Here is a 19,952-nt window from a genome sequence, read left to right as displayed (position 1 = left end):
AACAAGCAGACAGTGTTCAATATTTGATGTTGTGTTGGCAGAGTTTAATATGCCAAGGGGGAGGTGGGGAGCTGCACTTAGATGTGATTGCAGTTACAGGATTTCTTACCAGATTAGCAGCAGCTGGAAAACCTTGTCTAAGCAGTAATTTTCTAGCTTTCAGAGTATCTGGAGTAGTTAATGTCACAGAGAGATAAAAAACTGTGTTTTGAACCAGAGTTTTAATAAGCAGGTGCCTCTTGGTTGTTTCTTAGAGAAAATTCTATCTCAGTAGGGCAGAGAGGGCTTTTGAGATTCACTCAGCAGATAGTGAATACAAGACCACATTGGCTATCAGCCGTAACTCTACCATGTATGCATGCTGACAGACAGGTCCTCTTCTTACATATCATTCAACAATTTTAAAGTCACACAGAGCAGTGAAACTGTCACTGATTAAAAAACTGGAAGAAGATCTGCTCCAACACCTGAGCTTCAAGTTCACAAGAAGTCCAGAACACACATTAGCTCCTTTCTGAAATCATACTAAAGTGACTAAAATTCAATGGTTTTTTGTTCAGCAAAATCCCTCATGAGAAACTAAAAACTATAATGACAATATACCTGTGAAACTACATGAGAAATGTTTATGATTTTGAAATATAGAACCCATTATAGTTTTTAGATTTTGAAAACTCAATGTACTACATCTTGTCGCAGTAAAACATTGCATTTGTAATAATTTCTCACTTTTCTGCTTTGCAAGTTGCTGTGCCTCATTTCACCTCTTATCTTAATAAAGTCATTTCTCCAGCATTAGAGATGTTCTTGAGATAGGGAGCATGAACAGTTAAGACATGGAAAAATGTAGATTGAAAGTAAATGAGAAAACATATGCTTGCTTCAGATAAGTGGTAAAAAAGACAGAACTTAATAAAAATTTAGAAAACATTGAATGTTACAAAGAAAGAAAAAGTGACATATGTCCAAGGAAATTTTCAATAAAGTTGTCAGGTACTATCAGGTACTATATTTAAAACTCCTGAAAGGACATACCTTTTCTTCCAAAATACATATTTACTGTATCTTCCAGTATGGGAACTAAGTAGTGAGTAGAAGCCAGGTTCAGAAAAAGCAAAAGCAAAAGAATGGTAGAAGGTGGGTGCTAGTGTTATGAATTTTAAAATTTGCATCTCTCTGAAGGAAGACTGATATAAGGCATGAAAGATAAATCCTCTGGAGGTTACTAAATACATAAAAAACCCCATCTGACTGAACAAATACCCAAAGTGAAAATAATTGGAATCTAGGACTTAATGTTTGCCATTTTCTTGCTCATCTCTGGGTACCTGTTGGGCTAGGCCAACCTTTGGTGTGACCCACGACATCTCTTCTTATGCCCATATTTGCTCCTGGAACTTGTTGCCGCAGGAGAATATGAGATACCAGAGTCAGTGAAGATTCTGATTTGAGATTTGGCAGGATCACAACAGTTCTGAACATTTCTATTGATAAACAGGATATATGTGTTACAATAAGTTTGAATTTTAATAATTCATGATTGGTCATGCTGCCTGTAGTTGAATCCTGCAGCTTTGGCATCTGAGGCCATATTGGGCATAAAGTCTTTGACATAATGGTGACTGAGACAATAATTGTTATAAACTATGTTTATAAAAAGTTTATACAATTCGTTATGAAGAAAAAATGACCAGTGTTTTAATCACCAATGTCTTATCGCGTTCTAGAAGTACAAAAAATAGGAATATCCACAATTCTCATGAGAGAAAATTTATTCAAAACATTAATGTATGAAACCAAATACAGCTGTTAATATAATAATGTAAAAGGTGGCAGGAGATTAAAATATAAATTCTACCTTTGTTCAGTTATAAACCCAAGTGTTGCAACAGATAGTAGTTACAAGTTTTTTGTTGTTTGGTTTTTTTTTTTTTCTTTCTTTTTTGACTGTTATGATGTAACAGTGACTTGTTATTTTAACAAAGTAATGCCAGTTACAAATAACACTATCTAAATACATAGGAAATATAAAACAGTACTGGAAATAGGTTTTGTTAAATTCTCTGATAGTAGAATTTTGGTTAAAATCTAGATACTACTCAGAATAACTAACATTTGATTATTTTGGTGGTTTAAGTGAAATGTTGGTGCCCAACCAAGAGGTAACAGGCACAAACTTGAACATCTAAAAAGTTCCATCTAAACATGAGGAGGAACTTTACTTTGAAGGTGGCAGAGCACTGGAACAGGCTGCCCAGAGGGGTGGTGGAGTCTCCTTCTCTGGACACATCCACCTGGATGCCATCCTGTGCAACCTGCTCTAGGTGGACCTGATTTGGCAGGGGGGTTGGACTAGATGATCTCCAGAGGTCCTTTTCAACCCCATACCATTCTCTGATTTTGTGATTCTGTGAAGCATCAGTGAATTCCCATAATAATTTTAAAAAAATCTACATACTTCTTACAGGGTGCCACAAGTCATGCACAGAATGCACTACTCATTGCTTACAAATGCAAAAATCCAGTAATTAGCTCTAGAACTCATTAATAACCAAGAATACAAAAAGAGCACAAAACAAGCCATTTATTTCTTTTCATTAAGAACACTAGTCTCGTGGATAAAACTTTTTAAGATTGCGAATGCATATATTTGTTAGTGAATTTATTTGTTGGCGTAGTGCTTTTCTACTGACATATAATTTCTGAGAAGCAGGAGCAGTTCTCATTCTCTTGGTAGCAGAAAGTAAAATACGTATTACAATTTATAATAGTTCTAGCAAAATGGATTCTAGCATGGCTGATAAATGCCAGCTTCAGAGCAATCAGAGGACTAAAGTTCTGTGAACAATTAAGTGTTTTGTGACTAAAAGTATTTTTGCTTAACTGTTTTAATATGATTCATCTCAAATAAACATCTTTGCGTTTTCCAACAATCTTTGTGACTTAGATTGAGACAAAGTTTTCTGTTTCTTGTTTTTAGTCCTTTAAAGACACACTTTTTGTAATGAAATTTTATTTTAAATTGAAATTGAACAACTGCACTCTTAGATTTTTTCAATTATTCTCATTTTTGGCTGACAAAATGAATTAGAACAAAAGGTTCAAGCAGACTTGAAATAATTTTCAGCAATCACTTAGGAAAGTTACATTACTAGAATGTCTTACTTGTTTGAGGCATTCTCTGAATTTATAAGCTATGTTGTATTTCAAACTTTCTAAAAAATCTAGTTATCTGTTTTTCTCAGTTTGCTTTCAGTAAACTTGTTCCATTTCCATACTGCTAAGTTGATGAGTTAATTTTATTAGAGGTTTCTAAGAAAATCAGGCAGAAAGAAGCAGGGTTGATTTGAATTTGCTTATGCAGTGAGCAAAGGAGATCTGAGACAGACTATAAAGCTGGGCAATAAACGACTATATGAAATTTAACGAGGGCAAATGCCAGATTCTCCACCTAGGATGGCATAAACCTGGTTATACAAACAAACTGGGGGACAAGAGGCTGGAGAGCATCTTCGTGGAAAGACATCTAGGGGTTTGGGATGAAGACAAGTAGAATATAAGTCAACAGTGTGCCCTGGGAGCCAAAAGGGCCAACTGTGTCCTTGGGTGCATCAAGCACAGCATAGTGAGCCAGCTGAGGAAGGTGACTGTCCCACTGTACACTACCACCTTGAGTACTGTGTGCAGTTTTGCATGTCTCAATATAAGAAGGACATCAGACTATTAGACTGTGTCCAGAGGAGAGTGACTGAGATGATGAAAGGCCTTGAGGGCAAGACTTCCAAGGAGCAGCTGAGGTCACTTGATTTGTTCAACTTGGAGAAGAGAAGGCTGAGGAGTGACCTCATCACAGTCTACAGCTTCCTCAAGGGGGAGGTGCTGATCTCCTCTCTTCAGTGACCAGCAATAGGACCTGAGGAAATGGAATGAAGTTAAATCAGGGGAAATTCAGATTGGACATTAGGAGAAGGTTCTTCATTGAGAGGGTGGTGGGCTACTGGAACAGGGTCCCCAGGGAAGTGGTCATGGCATCAAGCCTGTCAGAGTTCAAGAAGCATCTGGACAATATTCTTAGTCATATCGTTTAGTTTTAGGTAGTCCTGTGAATAGCAGGCAGTTGGACTCAATGATCATTATGGGTCCCTTCCAACTTGAGATATTTTATGATTCTATAGTTCTGTGACATCTAGAATTAACACCAAGTGAGATCAGATAATCTAGTGCAGTATTTTTGTAGGAATGCTTTTTATAGAACAGCTCTGTGTCTATTGGGAAGATGTGGTAGAGATGTAACATAAAACAGTATTGAAAATAGATTTGGCTAAATTCTCTGATAGTAGAATTTTGGTTAAAATCTAGATACTAGTCAGAATAACTAACATTTGATTATTTTGGTGGTTTAAGTGAAATGTAAAGTGAAAAAAAATTCTTCATATGTCCATTGGCAGTAGATTACAACTGACTTTTCACCCCTTCCTTCTTTTGTGAAAACATCTTGTGACTCCCAGAGTGGATTTTGGTTTCATTAAATCAAAACCCAAATAAAAAGCAGTAATGGAAATATACCCTCTAACCTAATTAATAATAATAAAAGAACTTATTGCTAGCATTTCACTGTAAATTGTTTTTTTCTTTTTTCCCTTCTCAGGTGAACATGGTTATGTCACTTTTAGGAATGTTCTGCCCAACTTTATTTGATGTAATTAGTTCTCTGGAAAACTACCACCCTCGAATAGCTCTAAGATGGCAGCTGGGACGAATCTTTGCTCTTTTTCTTGGCAATCTCTACACTTTCATTATTGCCCTAATGGATGAAATCAATCTCAAGGCAAGCTATTTACTTCCCTTCATTATTTTTAACATGCACCTAGGCAAGGATGATGATTTCCAGAGAGTCACAGACATGTCAGTGAAAGACATTCTTTTCTTTCTGTACTGTAAATCACATGCATGCCTGAGCCGATAATGGGACTCTTGGAGGAGAAAAGGTTGAGAATTTGTAACAAGCTCATGTTGTGGGGTGTGGTTGTTTTTTTTTTTTTTTGTTGTTGTTGTTGTTGTTGTTGTTGTTGTTGTTGTTGTTTTGTTTTTTGTTTGTTTGTTTTTCCCAATTTATTTCTTTACTTAGTTGGAAGAAGAAAAGATAGTCAAGTATAACATGACGATATGGGAAGCCAGTCTGTACAATGGTACTATTCCAGAAAATTCGACTGCTCCTCCAATACAGGTGGACCCTGCAGATGTCCCCAGAGGACCATGCTGGGAAACAATGGTAGGACAGGTAATATAACTGCTTTGAGCTCATATTTCAAAACAGATCATAGTCTGTTACAGGATGTCATACCTAAACCCTCTTTATTTCTGCTAATGAGTGGCATTAAGGCAGGAAAATGTGAGGAAAAGCACATGTAGGCCTTTTTCCAGAGTTAAAAACTTGAGAAAAAATTATTTGAGTATCTTTGGTCCCTGTCTAGTAGGGAATTCTTTCTTTGGGTAGTTGACAGCATTGAAAAAATTTTTTCCCCCTCCTTTTCACTGTTCCTTTCATTTACCTTCCTCTTCCTCTTCCTATCTTTGTCTTGCAACACCTGTTTAGAAACTTTGAAAAGCTTGATTTGTCACAATCCCTAATAAATTTGGTAATTCTGATTAGAATTTTTCATCAGGCAAAATCAGTTTCTGACTGCAACAGACCTATAGAAAAGATAAAAATAAGACATAACTCAGCAAGTAATTATGTGTAAGACAGCTCTTACAGCAGTGTGCTTTTGAGAAGACATCTCTATCTTTTTACCAAGTGAGATGACGGAAGTCTCATCTGATAATACAAGCACAAATTAGATTAAAGGATACCTCTAGCAAATGAGGGACAGTTTTTCTCTGGGTATTTTCAGAATCAGTGAATGTAGAGGCTGAACAGTCTCTTCCACGTTGAAGCAAGGCAAGCACAATAAGGGATCTAGTCCAGTATTTCATTATTATTGTAATTATTAATTGCTTAACTATATTAAAAGAAAATTTTGCTCTAACAGGAATTTGTGCGACTGACAGTCTCTGACACGATGACAACTTACATCACAATTCTAATTGGTGATTTCTTGAGAGCTGTCTTTGTTAGGTTTTTCAATTACTGCTGGTGCTGGGACTTGGAGTATGGATTTGTAAGTATCTGATTTGCTATTTTAAATATCTAAAATCCCTTCACATTTTTGTAGTAAATTACATTTTTTTTTCAATCCAACAGAATTAACAATCGGCTAGACTCATCACCTTCAAAATCTCTAAACAACATTGTGTTAGTTTTTCTCAGAATTTGTCTATGCGTTAATATTTATCTTATTCTTTAGACTTTGCAGCTCTACGAAATGTTTGGGGCTTTTTGTCTGTTTTTATTTGGTTGGGTAAGAAAACTGAGTACACATTTTTCACACATTTCCAATTTGAAAACTCATTCCCTGTTCCACACCACACAATCTCTTTGATTTCTACAGGGTTTCAACCAGGGTCTTCTAACATACAGAGGCATCCAGTGTTTGTGGAGAAAAATATGAAAGAACTTGTTCCAGAAATCTTATTATATGTATTTTTTGCTAGAATTATTTTAGCTGAAATAAAGTAAACAAGTCCCGTAACATAAGCAGGTGTAGAACTCTTCACCTGGGAGCTGGGACTTTCACTCTTCTACACAGATCTAAGAGAGGTTAAATTAGCTAAGATGCCTACACCGTAAGTTCTGATGCTGTTTTTTCACCTGTTGAATAATAGTCAAGTGTCAATAGTCAATGCTTGTGAAGCTCCTGAAGCTTCTTTTTCACTTACTGAGAAGTATGGAAAAAGCTAAGTAATTTAAAACTATCTTGGGTACATCTGTATGGACAACCATCATAGCTTTCTGACATCCTTTTGTCCTCCTTTCCTCAAAATTTTACCTTCATACGCACACAAATTTCTTATTTCACTAAAAGTAGCCTCTTGGGAAATGGTAATTTTCCAGATGAAGGGAAAGTTTTTGTGTTTTCTATAGAAAGAAAACATTTTTCTGGTCTAACAATCTCGTTGTATTTGGTTGTCTTCTATGAAATTTCATCCTTTATAGCAAGGATCAGGTTTCTTCCCAGTAATTCTACAATCTGTCTCAAACAGGAGTAGGTAGGGCCGGAGACAAAGACTATCAGCCAACCAGGCTGTAGACAAACAACTTATAACCCTTGCAATATCAATATCAGTATTAATATCAGTATCAAATACAGGAATTTGAATGCATCATGGGCAGAGAGCCAGCACAGCTTGTGGAACCATTTATTTTCATATACTTAAATCGCATCTGGAGCTTCCTCATATTTTCAAATGTTCCACAGCCATCACAGTAGCAAAGGCTGGATGTGGGAAACACAAGAATTGTTGTAACCAGTGCTACGTCTGACAGGAAATAGCTCAGACATCATATTTTCCAAAGATGTTGAAGTGATAGTCTGGACCTTTTCCCTATCAGGATACCTACAATCAATGGAAGAGCCTGAATGAATGCAAGCCTGACAGCTGTTCTGAAGACTGTAGGGCAGACTCTTTAGCTAGGATGATATGGCTTCCATTTGGGCTTCTTGAAGCTTCGTCTGCCTTGCTATTTGCTCTGAATCAGCTCCTTTTTATGCAAGGACTTTTTGTTGCATGACCTGCCCAACCACAGGAGCCTAGTGCTACTTGAGATGACCCTGGGTATCCAGAACAGCTGGATGGGCCTACTAGATGTATTTTTTGTGAGATGTCTGCAATCTCCTAGTGTTGGAAGCCACACAGTGAACTGTAGGACAGCTTGGCTTGAACTAGGAGTACCAGTTGTCAAATGAAGATGCATACATTCATCCTGGCTTGAACTGGTAGTGCCAGTCATCAAAAGAAGATGCATACATTCATCCATTAACACTTCAGACTTAATTTTTGCTCTCTGTTTTTGTTACCATTTGGGATGCTAATAGAATACAATACAGTAATTCAATCAATAGAACAAAGCCTGTAAAGGAAAGAGCTTTAATTAAGGGTCTGAACTAAAGTGCTGAGCAGATAGTACCCTTCTTTCAGCCATTCATCCATATATATAGAGAGTAAAGAATACAAAGACAGGCAATAAGCAGCGAGACTGAACCTCACAGACCACACACAAGGGCTTCAACATTGTTAATGAAAGCTGTGGCATGCTTATCCAGCAATGAGGGGACATCTTACGTCCGTGATATATTATTGTTCTCAAAGTGTCCACAACACATCTGCTGGTAGGGATGCTGAATCCAATTTATTATTGAAATTTTTATTTGGCAGTATGTATGGCCATCGTGGCTATAATGGTCTGGTCCATTATGGTTCTCAAGTCCAGTAAGCTGCCTGAAACAACAGCCAGAATTGGAAGTGCAAAGTGAAAATCATTGAATTTCTGGTAATATCTGAGTTTAAAATATTCCCTAGGAAGTAGCTATACCTGTGTCTTTGTGGTTAGTTTCCATGATCCTATCATCCATTAATTTTTAGGCCTTTTTTATACCATAAATATTTTTGACAACCACAGTGTTCTTTGGCAAAGAATTCCAGGAATTAACTTACATGTTGTGTGGAAAACCACTTCCTTTTTTTGTTTAAAAATTTAATTTGAAATTATTTTATTTGTTAATGCTAGCTTTTATGTTATGAAGAATACTCACACATTATTAGGTCCTGTATGATCCTATTCATCTCTCCATGTCACTTATGATATTCTATCCCTCTTTACAGCTATACAGCTCTCATTGGTCTGCTTCTTTCTACACTGAATACCACTAATCATCTATTCAATCTTTCCTCATATTAGAAGCAGATTCACAAATACATGCAACACAAATATAGCAGTTTGCTGCAAACACATACATATATGTCTGTGTGCATATCATAAAACTACACAGAAAGAGTCCAGGGGCTCCAAATATTCCAAGAATTTAATACAGTCCAATTAAAATTTGTTACTTTAATTGGTGATTTTAATAGCGTAACTTTGTCTTGATTCAGCCATAAGAGAATATTTATTTTTGCCCCTTCCTCCCTCTACCAGTCATCTGTGTAATTAATACATGGAAGGTACTTGTGATTCATGATTTTTTTGTCCACCCACTATGGTGAATTGTGCAAGTCACCAGCTATGGTGTAGCAAAATTTTTTTATGAGAAAGCTGACTACAGAAAATGTGACAATGCAAACCCATATGAATAATATGCTTGAATCAGACATTTAGGTGTAAACTAAAAGTTCTTACCAGAAAGTTTTTTTCTAGTCCATATTCACACAAACTAATATGGATGTGTGTATTCCAATCATCGTTTAAATGTGGTGTATTCAATGTTTGCAGATGGAAATGTTCATGAGTTACAGACAAATAAATAGGGTAAAAGAAGAGATGTGGAAATGATTAAATTTTTGGAAAAACAGATGAAAGAGTCAGATGAATAGTTTAGAAATATAAGACTAATTATTTTTTTACAGTATTTATGTGTCTATACTGAAAACATAAATTTATGATACATGACTTTCTTCAGCAGACAAAGTGTTAATCTGACCCTATGGCTGCATCTTGAAGTCAAAATTAGTATCAAACACACTGAAATTAGAAATATGATATTCATATTAAGCAGGGAAGACAAAGATTGACAACATCTGTCAATGCGTAAAAAGAATTCTTCAGCAGTGTAACTGTTAAACTTAAAATATGAAGGATAGAGCTATAGTTCAAACAGGAATTAAATCACAGCAGCTTCATGGCTGGTGCTGTATTGGAGGACATGATAGATGACCACACTAGCCACTCTAACGGAAAATTTATGAATTATTACTTTAAAATTTACCCAGTACCCAGAACTCTTTTTAATTCTCTTTCCTCTGACCAAATTTCAAAAACATTTTCGGTAAAATACTACAAGCTGTATTAAAGTCATATTAATTTGTTTCATGGTTCATTGCTAAGTTGCGATGCAAGGCCTCACAACACAAGGTCAGTATGCTGCTCTTGTTGGAAGTGACAGTTTTAATCTGCTGTAGGTCATCTGAAAACCCTTTGTGCAAGACTAATTAAAGCATCTGTATAATTTCTTTCAGCCATCATATTCTGAGTTCGATATAAGTGGAAATGTGCTGGGACTGATATTTAACCAAGGCATGATCTGGTAGGTGTGGCAAAGCATGTTACATCTGCAGAACTGCAGGATTCAGCTGTATCTCTGAAAGATTGTTCTGAAATGCTGATCTTGTCCCATTGCTTTAGTTGATGAAGTGTAATTCAATATATATCAAACTCTGTTACACTGCCATTAGTGGGACCACTTCAAAACTAGTTCTGGGCTAAGATTATGGGACCAGACACATCAGGATTTTGCAATGACCTGGTAAGACCAACCTGTAAAAAGCTACATAGGTGAATCATATCTTTTTTTTTTTTTTTTTTTTGACTGACTTCTTGCTAGAGCAAGCACCTGGCCTGTACTGGTCTGCTTTAAATTTTAGCCTTTCAAAACACCTTGAAAGGCCTTAAAATAAATGTATGTACAATTGTCTGTGCAGGAATGTGAATGTGCATAAAATGCTACTGCTTCAGTATTATTCCTTAGCTCTAGGGAAGAAGTCTATGTTTCACCCCAATTTTGGACTTTACATGGGTGATAAAGAATACCAGTGTGTAGAATCCTCACGCAAAATGCTCTGTCTTCCTCAGAAACTGTCCTCCCCATGCACTGTTGACTTCTCAAATTTAATTCTTGCTAAGGTCTTATTTTTCACCTTTAATATGTCTTTGCTGATCAGCCTTTTTTGCTTGGTGAAAGCCCTCACCTCTGTAAAGCCCAAAGGTTGTGTGTTGTGTGCATGTCAAACAAACACCGCAGAAATACAGCAACAAAAGAGGCTACAAATGTCTTGCAGCCCCTGCGATCAAAGCCTGCTGGGGAATGCACTGAGTGCCCCAACAGCAGCACCGTGGATGTGCTCAGCAGGAGGTTATGTTGCTGAGGATGAGCACGGCACTACCTATGGCCTGGTAGTGATGGCATGCTGTAAGAGTATGGCTGGAGGGAGTCCAACCCTGCTGCTGGCATGTGAGGCACATCTATTGTGTCCTGCACCTAGAGAAGCAGATTAAGTTTGCAATTGGTATGTTGCTATCTGCCTAATTTCTGATAGGAAACTTTTCTAAGGCTGCTGTTTGCCAAAATGATGAGGCTGCAACATCTTATACACAATTGATGGCACTAATGCTTTCTACTGCTGTAATTAACACTTTGTAAGATAGGTTGGAAGTAAGTCTTTACCTGAGAGACACTGAGTACTCGTGAGGGAGTCAGTTCCTGATTATTCTCTAACAAAACTTCTATACATCCCTTTCATTTTTATACTTCATTACTTGTAGAGACTATGTGCACTTGTAAACTGCCATGCCCCAATATACATTTTCTGGCACAGAAACTGTGATTTGTGCTTTTGTGATGCTCTTTAGATACAGCATCCTTCTGCTTACTGCTTATTGCAGTTAGGACCACATTTACAGGCTAATTGATATTTGCAGGGCCAAGTAAGGCACTAGAGCTGTAGTGTTGTTCAAAATAATGTTTGTTGATTTAAACTGAACCAAATACATCAGAAGAGTAAAAAAGGTTGACTGAATGATAACAAACATGCACAGCCCAAATCATGTTTATAATTGATACACAGATAGGATAAATTTGTTTCTGTTCTGTCTGAGCTTTACAAATTCTGTTGCACATGCTTGTACTCGTCTGAAACAGAACAAAAAAGAGTTTCAGATGCAGGTGGTGAGCTCAGGCTATCACAGAGGATATAAGAAAGGATATAAGAAACATGTATATGTGCATCTATTTTTGCTTATAAGAGAGAGACCATGTGTTTAGGGAAACTCTTCTCTATCTCTGTGTTTTCACAAAGCAAGCGGAATGCAAATCATTTGCAAGTCTTCCCCATATTAATAAACTTTGGCAAAAAAAAAATCTACCATATAATAAATATTATACTGAAATATTATGATAATTGCCATAAATTACCCAGATTTTGAACATGTTGAAATGGAGGAGTATTTTGCAACTGACTTCCTTGTGGGTAAGGAACAGGGCTATGAGGTGCTCTCTCCCTTCAACTGTAGACTAGCAAACCCTTTATCTTTTCACTGAAGATTCATGAAAAGAGGAAGGAGAGGTAATAATATAACAGTCTGTCATAATATTTATGAACTCAGAAGGCCTCTTTCCAACCACGTAGATCTATTTCTTACTTTTTTAGATAGAAAAACTGAAGCATACTGAGGCATTCTGAGACAAAGCAACTCAGCCCTGGTCACCTGGACAATGATTAAGAAAAAGTAAATTCCTGAATTCTTACATTCTGTATCATTTGGCCAGGCAAATGGAAATAATTGCTCTTTAGTTGGCATGGCACAAGAAACAAGGTGTGATGAAAATAAAATGGTCCCATCTGTTTCAGTGTCATGACCGTGCCACCATACATAATAAGGAAAAAAACAATACTTAACAGAATCAATAAACAGTTTGTTGGAATGAAGCACAAAATAACCATGGTAACAGAAGTAAAATAAATGTCAACTAAGCAAAAATATCCTTCCTTAAATGGTGTTAGTGTACTATGAAAAAATAATAAACTAGATTATTTTGGTAATACCTGGCTTTTGGGCTATCTGTTTTTATACAACGCGAATGAGATGATACCTAAACTAATGGGAAAACTAAGAAAACATTTCATCAGGGGATCATTTAATTTGCAGAGAAAGAGGGCTTTGTAACTTTGAAACAAAAAGTTCGTAAGGAGAATTTCTCCATACGCCTCCAGTTCTTCTTAAAGCAAGACTGAAGAAACTAGACCACTAAAAAGAATATAAAGATGGTTTTATGAACTTGATTTCTGAGTGCACAGTGTATATGGCTGCAAAGCACATTGACATAGAGCATAGGTGGCATATCTATGAAGAAATAAGTCCTACAATGAAGTGGTTATTTTTGTTTTTGCTTCTTTTCTAGGATGGGATCTTTTTACGCTCCGTGTCTCCCAGCGATCAACGTATTCCGCCTCCACACTTCCATGTACTTGCAATGCTGGGCAGTGATGTGTTGCAATGTTCCGCAAGAGAGAGTCTTCAAGGCTTCCAGATCCAATAACTTCTACATGGCCATGCTGCTTTTCATCCTCTTTCTCTCCACACTGCCTGCTGTGTACACCATTGTCTCCATTCCACCATCTTTTGACTGTGGTCCTTTCAGGTTTTTTGCATTATACATCCTTTTTTTTTTTTTTTTTGTAATTAATGTAACAAACCACCTCATCACCTCACAGTGAATGATCCAATAATGAAGACGAGTTCCTATAACATGTTAGCACCTGATAGGCTGAGTGTTAATATGTATCACATTTTTTACTATAGATAATTCCTGAAGCTGGAATGCTAGAAAACTGAGTAATTCTTTAAAAAGTTTTGTGTGAAGTGTAGAAAAGAAAATACTTTCTTTTAGTTAGTTGTAACGTAAAAAAAAGTCATTACTGCTGTAATTAAGCCGGAAATTGTTCTTGAGAAGTACAGCAGCGACCTGTTAGGCATCTGTGGGCTGCTGTCTTGAGGGTGATGGCTTTCAGGAAATACCTACCTATGCCCTGTAGGAGAGGCAGATCAGAAAGTATGATGGTGTGCTAAATGTATGGTGGTGACACAATATTTCATGCATCTGTATTACCACTGTGAAGCCGAATATGTTTCTGAAGTCTTCGAGATCTCTGTATTCATTAATCCCTTCTGAAAACTGAAGGCCTGTCTGGCCTGTGCAAACCTGTGCCTTACATTCCAGCTAACTTAGATGTTCCCATACTTTCTCCTTCTGTGCACACTGCCTGGGAAGTACAGGATCATTTTCATCATCTTTACTTGCCAGGTAGCATGACATAAAACTGTAACGAGTACAGAATAGCAGTCAATATGTGAAATGAAAAATTTTAAAATACTGTAGTCTTTGGTTTTGAACAAAATATTAGCAAAGCAAGGCTAGGAGAATAGTGAAAGAAACATCCTGATTCCAGTGAAAGGTTTGAATAATAGATTACTGTTGTGAGTAAAATGGTATCTGCATAATCCTCAGTGCACTTTGTAAAGGAGCAGAAGTCTTGCCCCATTAACTTTGGTCAAAGGCAAAATATATCTGGGAGATTGTTCCTAGACACCTGCAATAGTCACAGTCACCTAAGAGGTAGAATTGCATGACAATCCAAAAATTCTGCTGAGACAGAAAATTGCTTGAATTTACAGAAGCAAAGGTAACAAAGCAAGTGATACAAAGTGAGGTTTTTTATTTGTCAAAGCAAAGAAAGTACAGAGGGAGACATCTGGAGTCAGATCTGAGTAGTTGCAGTTATTGAATTGGATGTTCCTGAAATGGTAAGACTACTCTTCAAAATGAGAAAGAATACTGCCTGCAACTTTTTCTCTGTCAAATGCAGAAATACTTTGTTCTTCATAAAAAATATGAAATCTTTAACGTAAATTTTAATGGGGGAGGACTTGAAACTAATGGAAGTTTATTAAGCCTGGGTATAGGTAACACTACTGTTGAGCAGCCAGTGGGTAAATACTGGTAGTGCATAGCTCTATATTAAAGAAAGAAAATATTTTCCTATTAGTAACTCAGTGTCTCATCTACTATGAAACTTACAATTCTTGGAGGTTTTCCTGTTTTTGTTTTTTTTTTTTTAATTCATCGTTAAAGGCAACAGATACGAATCAACAGAAGCTTGCCAGGAGTAGAGAAGCCAGAATAGAATTAGCAAAGTTGCAATAGAAGAAGCTTTATGTGTGCTGGGGAAAAGATAAGGAGAGCACAGAGTGGAAATTCTCATCTACAACGGTTAGGTGGGGGAAGTGGAGAGAAACAACTGACCTGAAGAAGAATTCTACCTGCAACCTTTTTACATGGGAAGAGGGTAAAGGTTGAGAACAATGAGTTAAGAAAAAGAGCTGGTTATCAGATATGCTTCACAAGAACTCAAAATAGGTGACAGGAGACCTCAATAACTGGAATATCAGGTGGGAATTTCGTGGCAATTCCTTTAACTAGTTAAAACTAGCAATCACTTTCAATACAAAGACTCATTTTGCTGGTAAAAAAAAAATCACACTCACAATTATAGGGCACAGCCAATAACTAGGAAGGGACTTTTGGAACATCTATTTAAATGCTTCTGCAAGGAAAAACTTAATTTTAATGGTCTAGGGAGAAAATGCTTTCTAGATAAGCTATGGAACCATGTTCCATATTCTATGTTCCATGGAAGCCATGGAACAGTTATACATGAAAATTATTAGATTGCTGTAACGATAACAAAAAACTCCTAAAACAGACACTGACTTCTATAGCATTGGTACACAGCAAAGAGAGAAGAGAATTAGGCTGAAGAGTGCTGAACAGAAACCAATTGCAAGCAGCCCATTTTTTGTTTATCAATCATACAGAGATGGGATTTGAGTTTTTCACTAGGACTTTATAGAGCACAAATTGCACTTCACTCTTTGGTTAGTAGTATGGAGTTCACAACTGAATACACCAATTCTTTGAGGAGTAATCTTGGTGGTAACTGCAGGCAAAATCTAATACCATACAATAAAAATATCGGTGTTTATTTTTTCCCCCTTAAAATACATAAAAGCTATTTAAATAATATTCTTTTCAGAGTGTCAGGTTTTAAATAAAGTTAACATGTAGTTTATTGTCCTTTTCCCAGTTTTGATTTGATGTTGTTAACCTATATATGACTTTGCCATAATATTTGTATGCGATATATTGTCGACTTTTCTGTTTAATAGTGGGAAGACTAGAATGTTTGAAGTCATATCAGAAACCCTGGAGCATGACTTCCCTTCCTGGTTTGGGAAGGTATTTGGTTATGCCTCTAACCCTGGACTCATCCTACCTTTTATATTGCTGATGGTGTATGTATAGAAAATTAACTCAAAACTTGCTTAATCTAACATCTGTTATGTTTCTTTCACTCTGAATCTTCACTGTCTGAATATTTAATTAAACACAATGCTGATTGCCCTGTGGTGGGGGACATGAGCCTTTTATTTGATCATAATTAATGTGACTTTGCACAAAGGGTAATATCTTTGTTTTGTTCAATGGCTTTCTTTTTGGTTTTGCTTTTCAAAAATGTTGTTGCCACAATAATGGAAAAGCTATTAAAATGCAGAAGCCTATAAGGGATCTGAAGTGCTGTGATTTGATCAGCTTGTACAGCAGGCAGTACCGTACTGATGTACAAAACCAATTGTAAATTGTTAAAACAATGTACTCTATGCTTTTGGGACAGGAGTGTGAGACAGGGTGTTGGAAACTTTAGGAAATAGGTCTAGCAAAGATGTTTTATCTTTTACCAGTACCTGGCAAAGAATAATGACCACAGAATAGTCTTTCTCAGAAACTGTATCGAATCCTGCTTTATAAAGGCATTTTAAGCTACTGTATACATGTATCAGATTATTTAGCATGCTGCTGAACTAGAAGTTAATTCTACATAGAGGTGAGCTGGAATTTAATCCTGCACTGTAGCACTGCCAATAATTATAGAGAAAATTACATAATACAATAGAAATGATGAAGGATTTTGCATGAACAAAATTAAATTGTGGGATTAAATTTTGCCAAGATTCACCTAACATCATATTCTATTTTAATCTTTGGCTAGAAAAACAAAGAATCCAGGCTGTCCTCTGAAATACACGATCAATTCCTGCTGATATTTTTGAGCATTATTGTTTCCTTGGAATGGTCCAAGGCAAAGATATTATAAATAAATAAATAAATGGAAGGAAAAAACAAGACAGAATCAGGCAAAGCAGAGAAAACAGCATATGCAGATTAATTATTGACTGCTCACATAGATAAAAGACTTCATATCAGAATTTCTCTTATTAAATCAGGATGGTGAAAAATACTAATTTCATAGTTATCACAAAATCACTACAATACACTGAAAAATGAGATTGTATTATGCAGTTATGTTTTTGTTTAGTAGATGAAGGAGGTCATAGTTTAAAAAAAAAAAAGAAAACCTATGCTTTGGGCTGTTTTCTTGGCAGTACTTGAGTTTACCTATTGTATTAATTCAAAAGCTTTCATAAATATGATTTGCTAGTTTTTAAGATGTCATAAAAATTAATTAACTTGCATAAATTACTCTTTAGAACACACTTCATAGTAAGTGTGTTCTAATCTAATAGCTTTATTAATTGACAGAATAGTTTATTTCAGCCTTTATTTTCCCTGAAATAACACTACCTTCTTCATACTGTAAGGAAGCACATTGTTATTTGTCAAAATACTACTACTGATTAGGCATGATAAATGAGGAAGAGATACAGATTTTATATTAGCACAGCTGTAGTTGTTGTTATAGGAATGTTGTAAGAGTCTTTATATTTAAATCATTACCTTACCAGAACTATTATTTTTTCTTTAAATTTAGCCTCAGTATCTATTATCTCAATGCTACATCCAAGTCCTACAAGGAAGCTAACTTGGAACTTAAAAAGAAGCTACAGAGTGTAAGAAATAAGGAATTATTGATTTTGGGTTTACTAAATATTAAAGAAGCCGTTCAGGTCACTGAAAGATGCCCTCTCTCTCTCCCTGTCAGCAAGCAGAAGAAAATAAAAGAAGAAATAAACAAAAGGCACAAAAATCAAATGAACAAGAGGAAAATCCATTTGAGACAGAACCACCACAGCCAAAGCAAAAAGGAGGCAAGCAAGAGGAATCCACTCAAAACCAAGGTAAGGAGTGTTTCGAACTCCTCAGGATGAAGAGTTCATGTGTGCCAGACTGGGGTCTTCCTCACTGTCTTGACTAATTCTTTGGCCATAATCTCCTGAAAGATAGTCACAATAATTAATCACAAGTATTAGCCTAATCTCCAATCCATTTTTCTTTCTTTGGCTTGTTTAAGAAATACAGTAACATTATTCCACACCAGGCAATACCAAAGTAAAAAAACACAACTGTAATAGAGTTGTAATAAATTGCAAGATCCCAGCCCTGAAAAAACACCCCACTTAAAGCCTGGTCTGAATGTTAGTGAACATACACTTATCACAAACCAGTCAGCTCCAAATCTTGCACCCTCCTATCGTATTTCATTGATCGAGGACTGCTCAGGACAGCACTTGTCAGGTTCACCGGAGAAGGTATAGTAAGACCACAGAATGATAGCAATCTTTATCAGAAAACCTAGCTTGGTCAGGCAGGTTTTAATTTGTCCTGAAGGACTGTGCATCCTATTTCCTTTCCCCTGGACATTGCTAGACCTCCCCCATCATGCATGCAACCCATACAGGTTCCAACTTAGCAGAGAAACCAAGATTAGAGATAACTGTCTTTGGAAGAACCATCTGCAAGGCATGCCTGCAGCCTCAAAATCTGCCCATTTAACTTTGAAATTAGTGCCTTCATTGTCACTTAGTAGTGATATCCAAGTGCATCTAGCTACTTGGGAAAAGCCTCCACTTCCTTCCATTGGGGCCTTGCTGAAAGGACTGGAGGGAAAATACAGTGCATAAGTGGTGAAGGTGCGTTACCCCAGATTTCATGCTGTCAGCAGGGGAGGCCCCAGGCTTTCCAGCATACTCTGGAGTAGACAGGCAGCTGCAGGATTTCTCTCTCAAGGAATTTCTGGTTTGCATGTTCATTTTTTAATTTTGTTCTCTAAATATATTTCAGACAACAAGAAAGGGCAGGATGGCAATGAAGTGAAGAAGACAGGCCAGCCACAAGAAGCCAGCTCCTCTCAGGCACTCCAGCATCCAGGTCCTGCCTTGAATGGCCACTATCCCCTGCAGGGCAGAGGAGGAAACCTTCCTCCTCCATCCATAGCTGTGACGAGGCCACCTGGGCCCAGAGGCTATGGAATGCCGGGCTACCCGCCTGGAAATCCACGCTTCCTGGGGGTGCAGCCAGGAATGCCCAGGGGCCCTCCCAACTGCAGATAAGGACCCTCAAACACATTGTGATATGATGAAGGATGCTGAGGGACAGAAGAGTGGCCCTAACCCCAAACACACTCCTGCAAGTTCAGAACCCCAAAATCTCCATGTGCATAGAGGTTACCCACACACTTCAGTTTTTGCAGGACGGGAGGCTTCAGAAGAAAACATTGCATATGCCTTTTGCATTTCAAGGCATTGCAAAAATGTGTTATCTGTGTCAACAGGTTGCTAAACATAGGGATATTTATTGGAAGATATTTATTAGAAGGATGAAAAGCATTTTGTATTCAGTTGATTATTTTCTTAGAAACCTGAAAGTGTGTCCCTAACATCTTTTCCTTTTTCTTAGAAGCACAGTTCACTGAAACCATAACTTCGTATAAAGTGTATGGGAGTCAGTTATATTTAAACACTGCATATAGCTTGTCTTCTGCAGGTTATATTTACTTACCCAACGATTTCAGATTGTACATGAAAAAACTAGGATCTCTTCAAATGCTAGATGATTACCTCTAAAGTCTTTGGGAAAGTATTAAAAAGGTAAAAGAAAAGCAATATCCTGCCTGCTGCTATGAAGAAAAATTATCTCCTACTAGTACCACTTTTAGCTAATAATATGTTTATCACATTTGAAAGACTAAAAATAAATTTGAAAAATCAAAGTGGTGAAGAAATATCTCCTGTGCAGAAAAACATATTTGAGGAATAGAGGTAAGACAGGTATACAATCATTTCTCCCAAATACTCACCAGGATTGTGTTATGGCACAGAGACACTCATTATTGCATAAGAATATATGCTGTACAATCTGTTCTATGGATTTATCATTGTATACTTGTATTGAACTCTGTAGAGTCCATGTAGGAATGGGCCCTTAGCCTGATAGGTATGTGGAAAC

At 36.8% G+C, this 19,952-nt stretch overlaps 1 protein-coding gene across 1 annotated transcript in view; it reads left to right on the top strand.

The window, feature by feature from the left end:
- The window catches only part of TMC1 (transmembrane channel like 1), a 65,317-nt gene extending 46,260 nt beyond the window's left edge, over window positions 1–19,057 (top strand). The window contains exons 12-20 of the mRNA XM_074166398.1: window positions 4,649–4,828; window positions 5,129–5,281; window positions 6,033–6,161; window positions 10,114–10,181; window positions 13,053–13,292; window positions 15,878–16,003; window positions 17,539–17,617; window positions 17,710–17,845; window positions 18,789–19,057. Of these exons, the coding sequence (XP_074022499.1) occupies window positions 4,649–4,828; window positions 5,129–5,281; window positions 6,033–6,161; window positions 10,114–10,181; window positions 13,053–13,292; window positions 15,878–16,003; window positions 17,539–17,617; window positions 17,710–17,845; window positions 18,789–19,057 (1,380 nt within the window). The remainder of the gene's footprint in view (window positions 1–4,648; window positions 4,829–5,128; window positions 5,282–6,032; window positions 6,162–10,113; window positions 10,182–13,052; window positions 13,293–15,877; window positions 16,004–17,538; window positions 17,618–17,709; window positions 17,846–18,788) is intronic.
- Window positions 19,058–19,952: the final 895 nt, after the last annotated feature.

This window comes from Numenius arquata, chromosome Z (genome assembly GCF_964106895.1).
Source record: "Numenius arquata chromosome Z, bNumArq3.hap1.1, whole genome shotgun sequence".
In the NCBI taxonomy this organism is placed as follows: Eukaryota; Metazoa; Chordata; class Aves; order Charadriiformes; family Scolopacidae; genus Numenius; species Numenius arquata.
The sequence above is the reverse complement of the archived record's forward strand: the minus strand, read 5'-3'. Positions and strand labels throughout refer to the sequence as shown.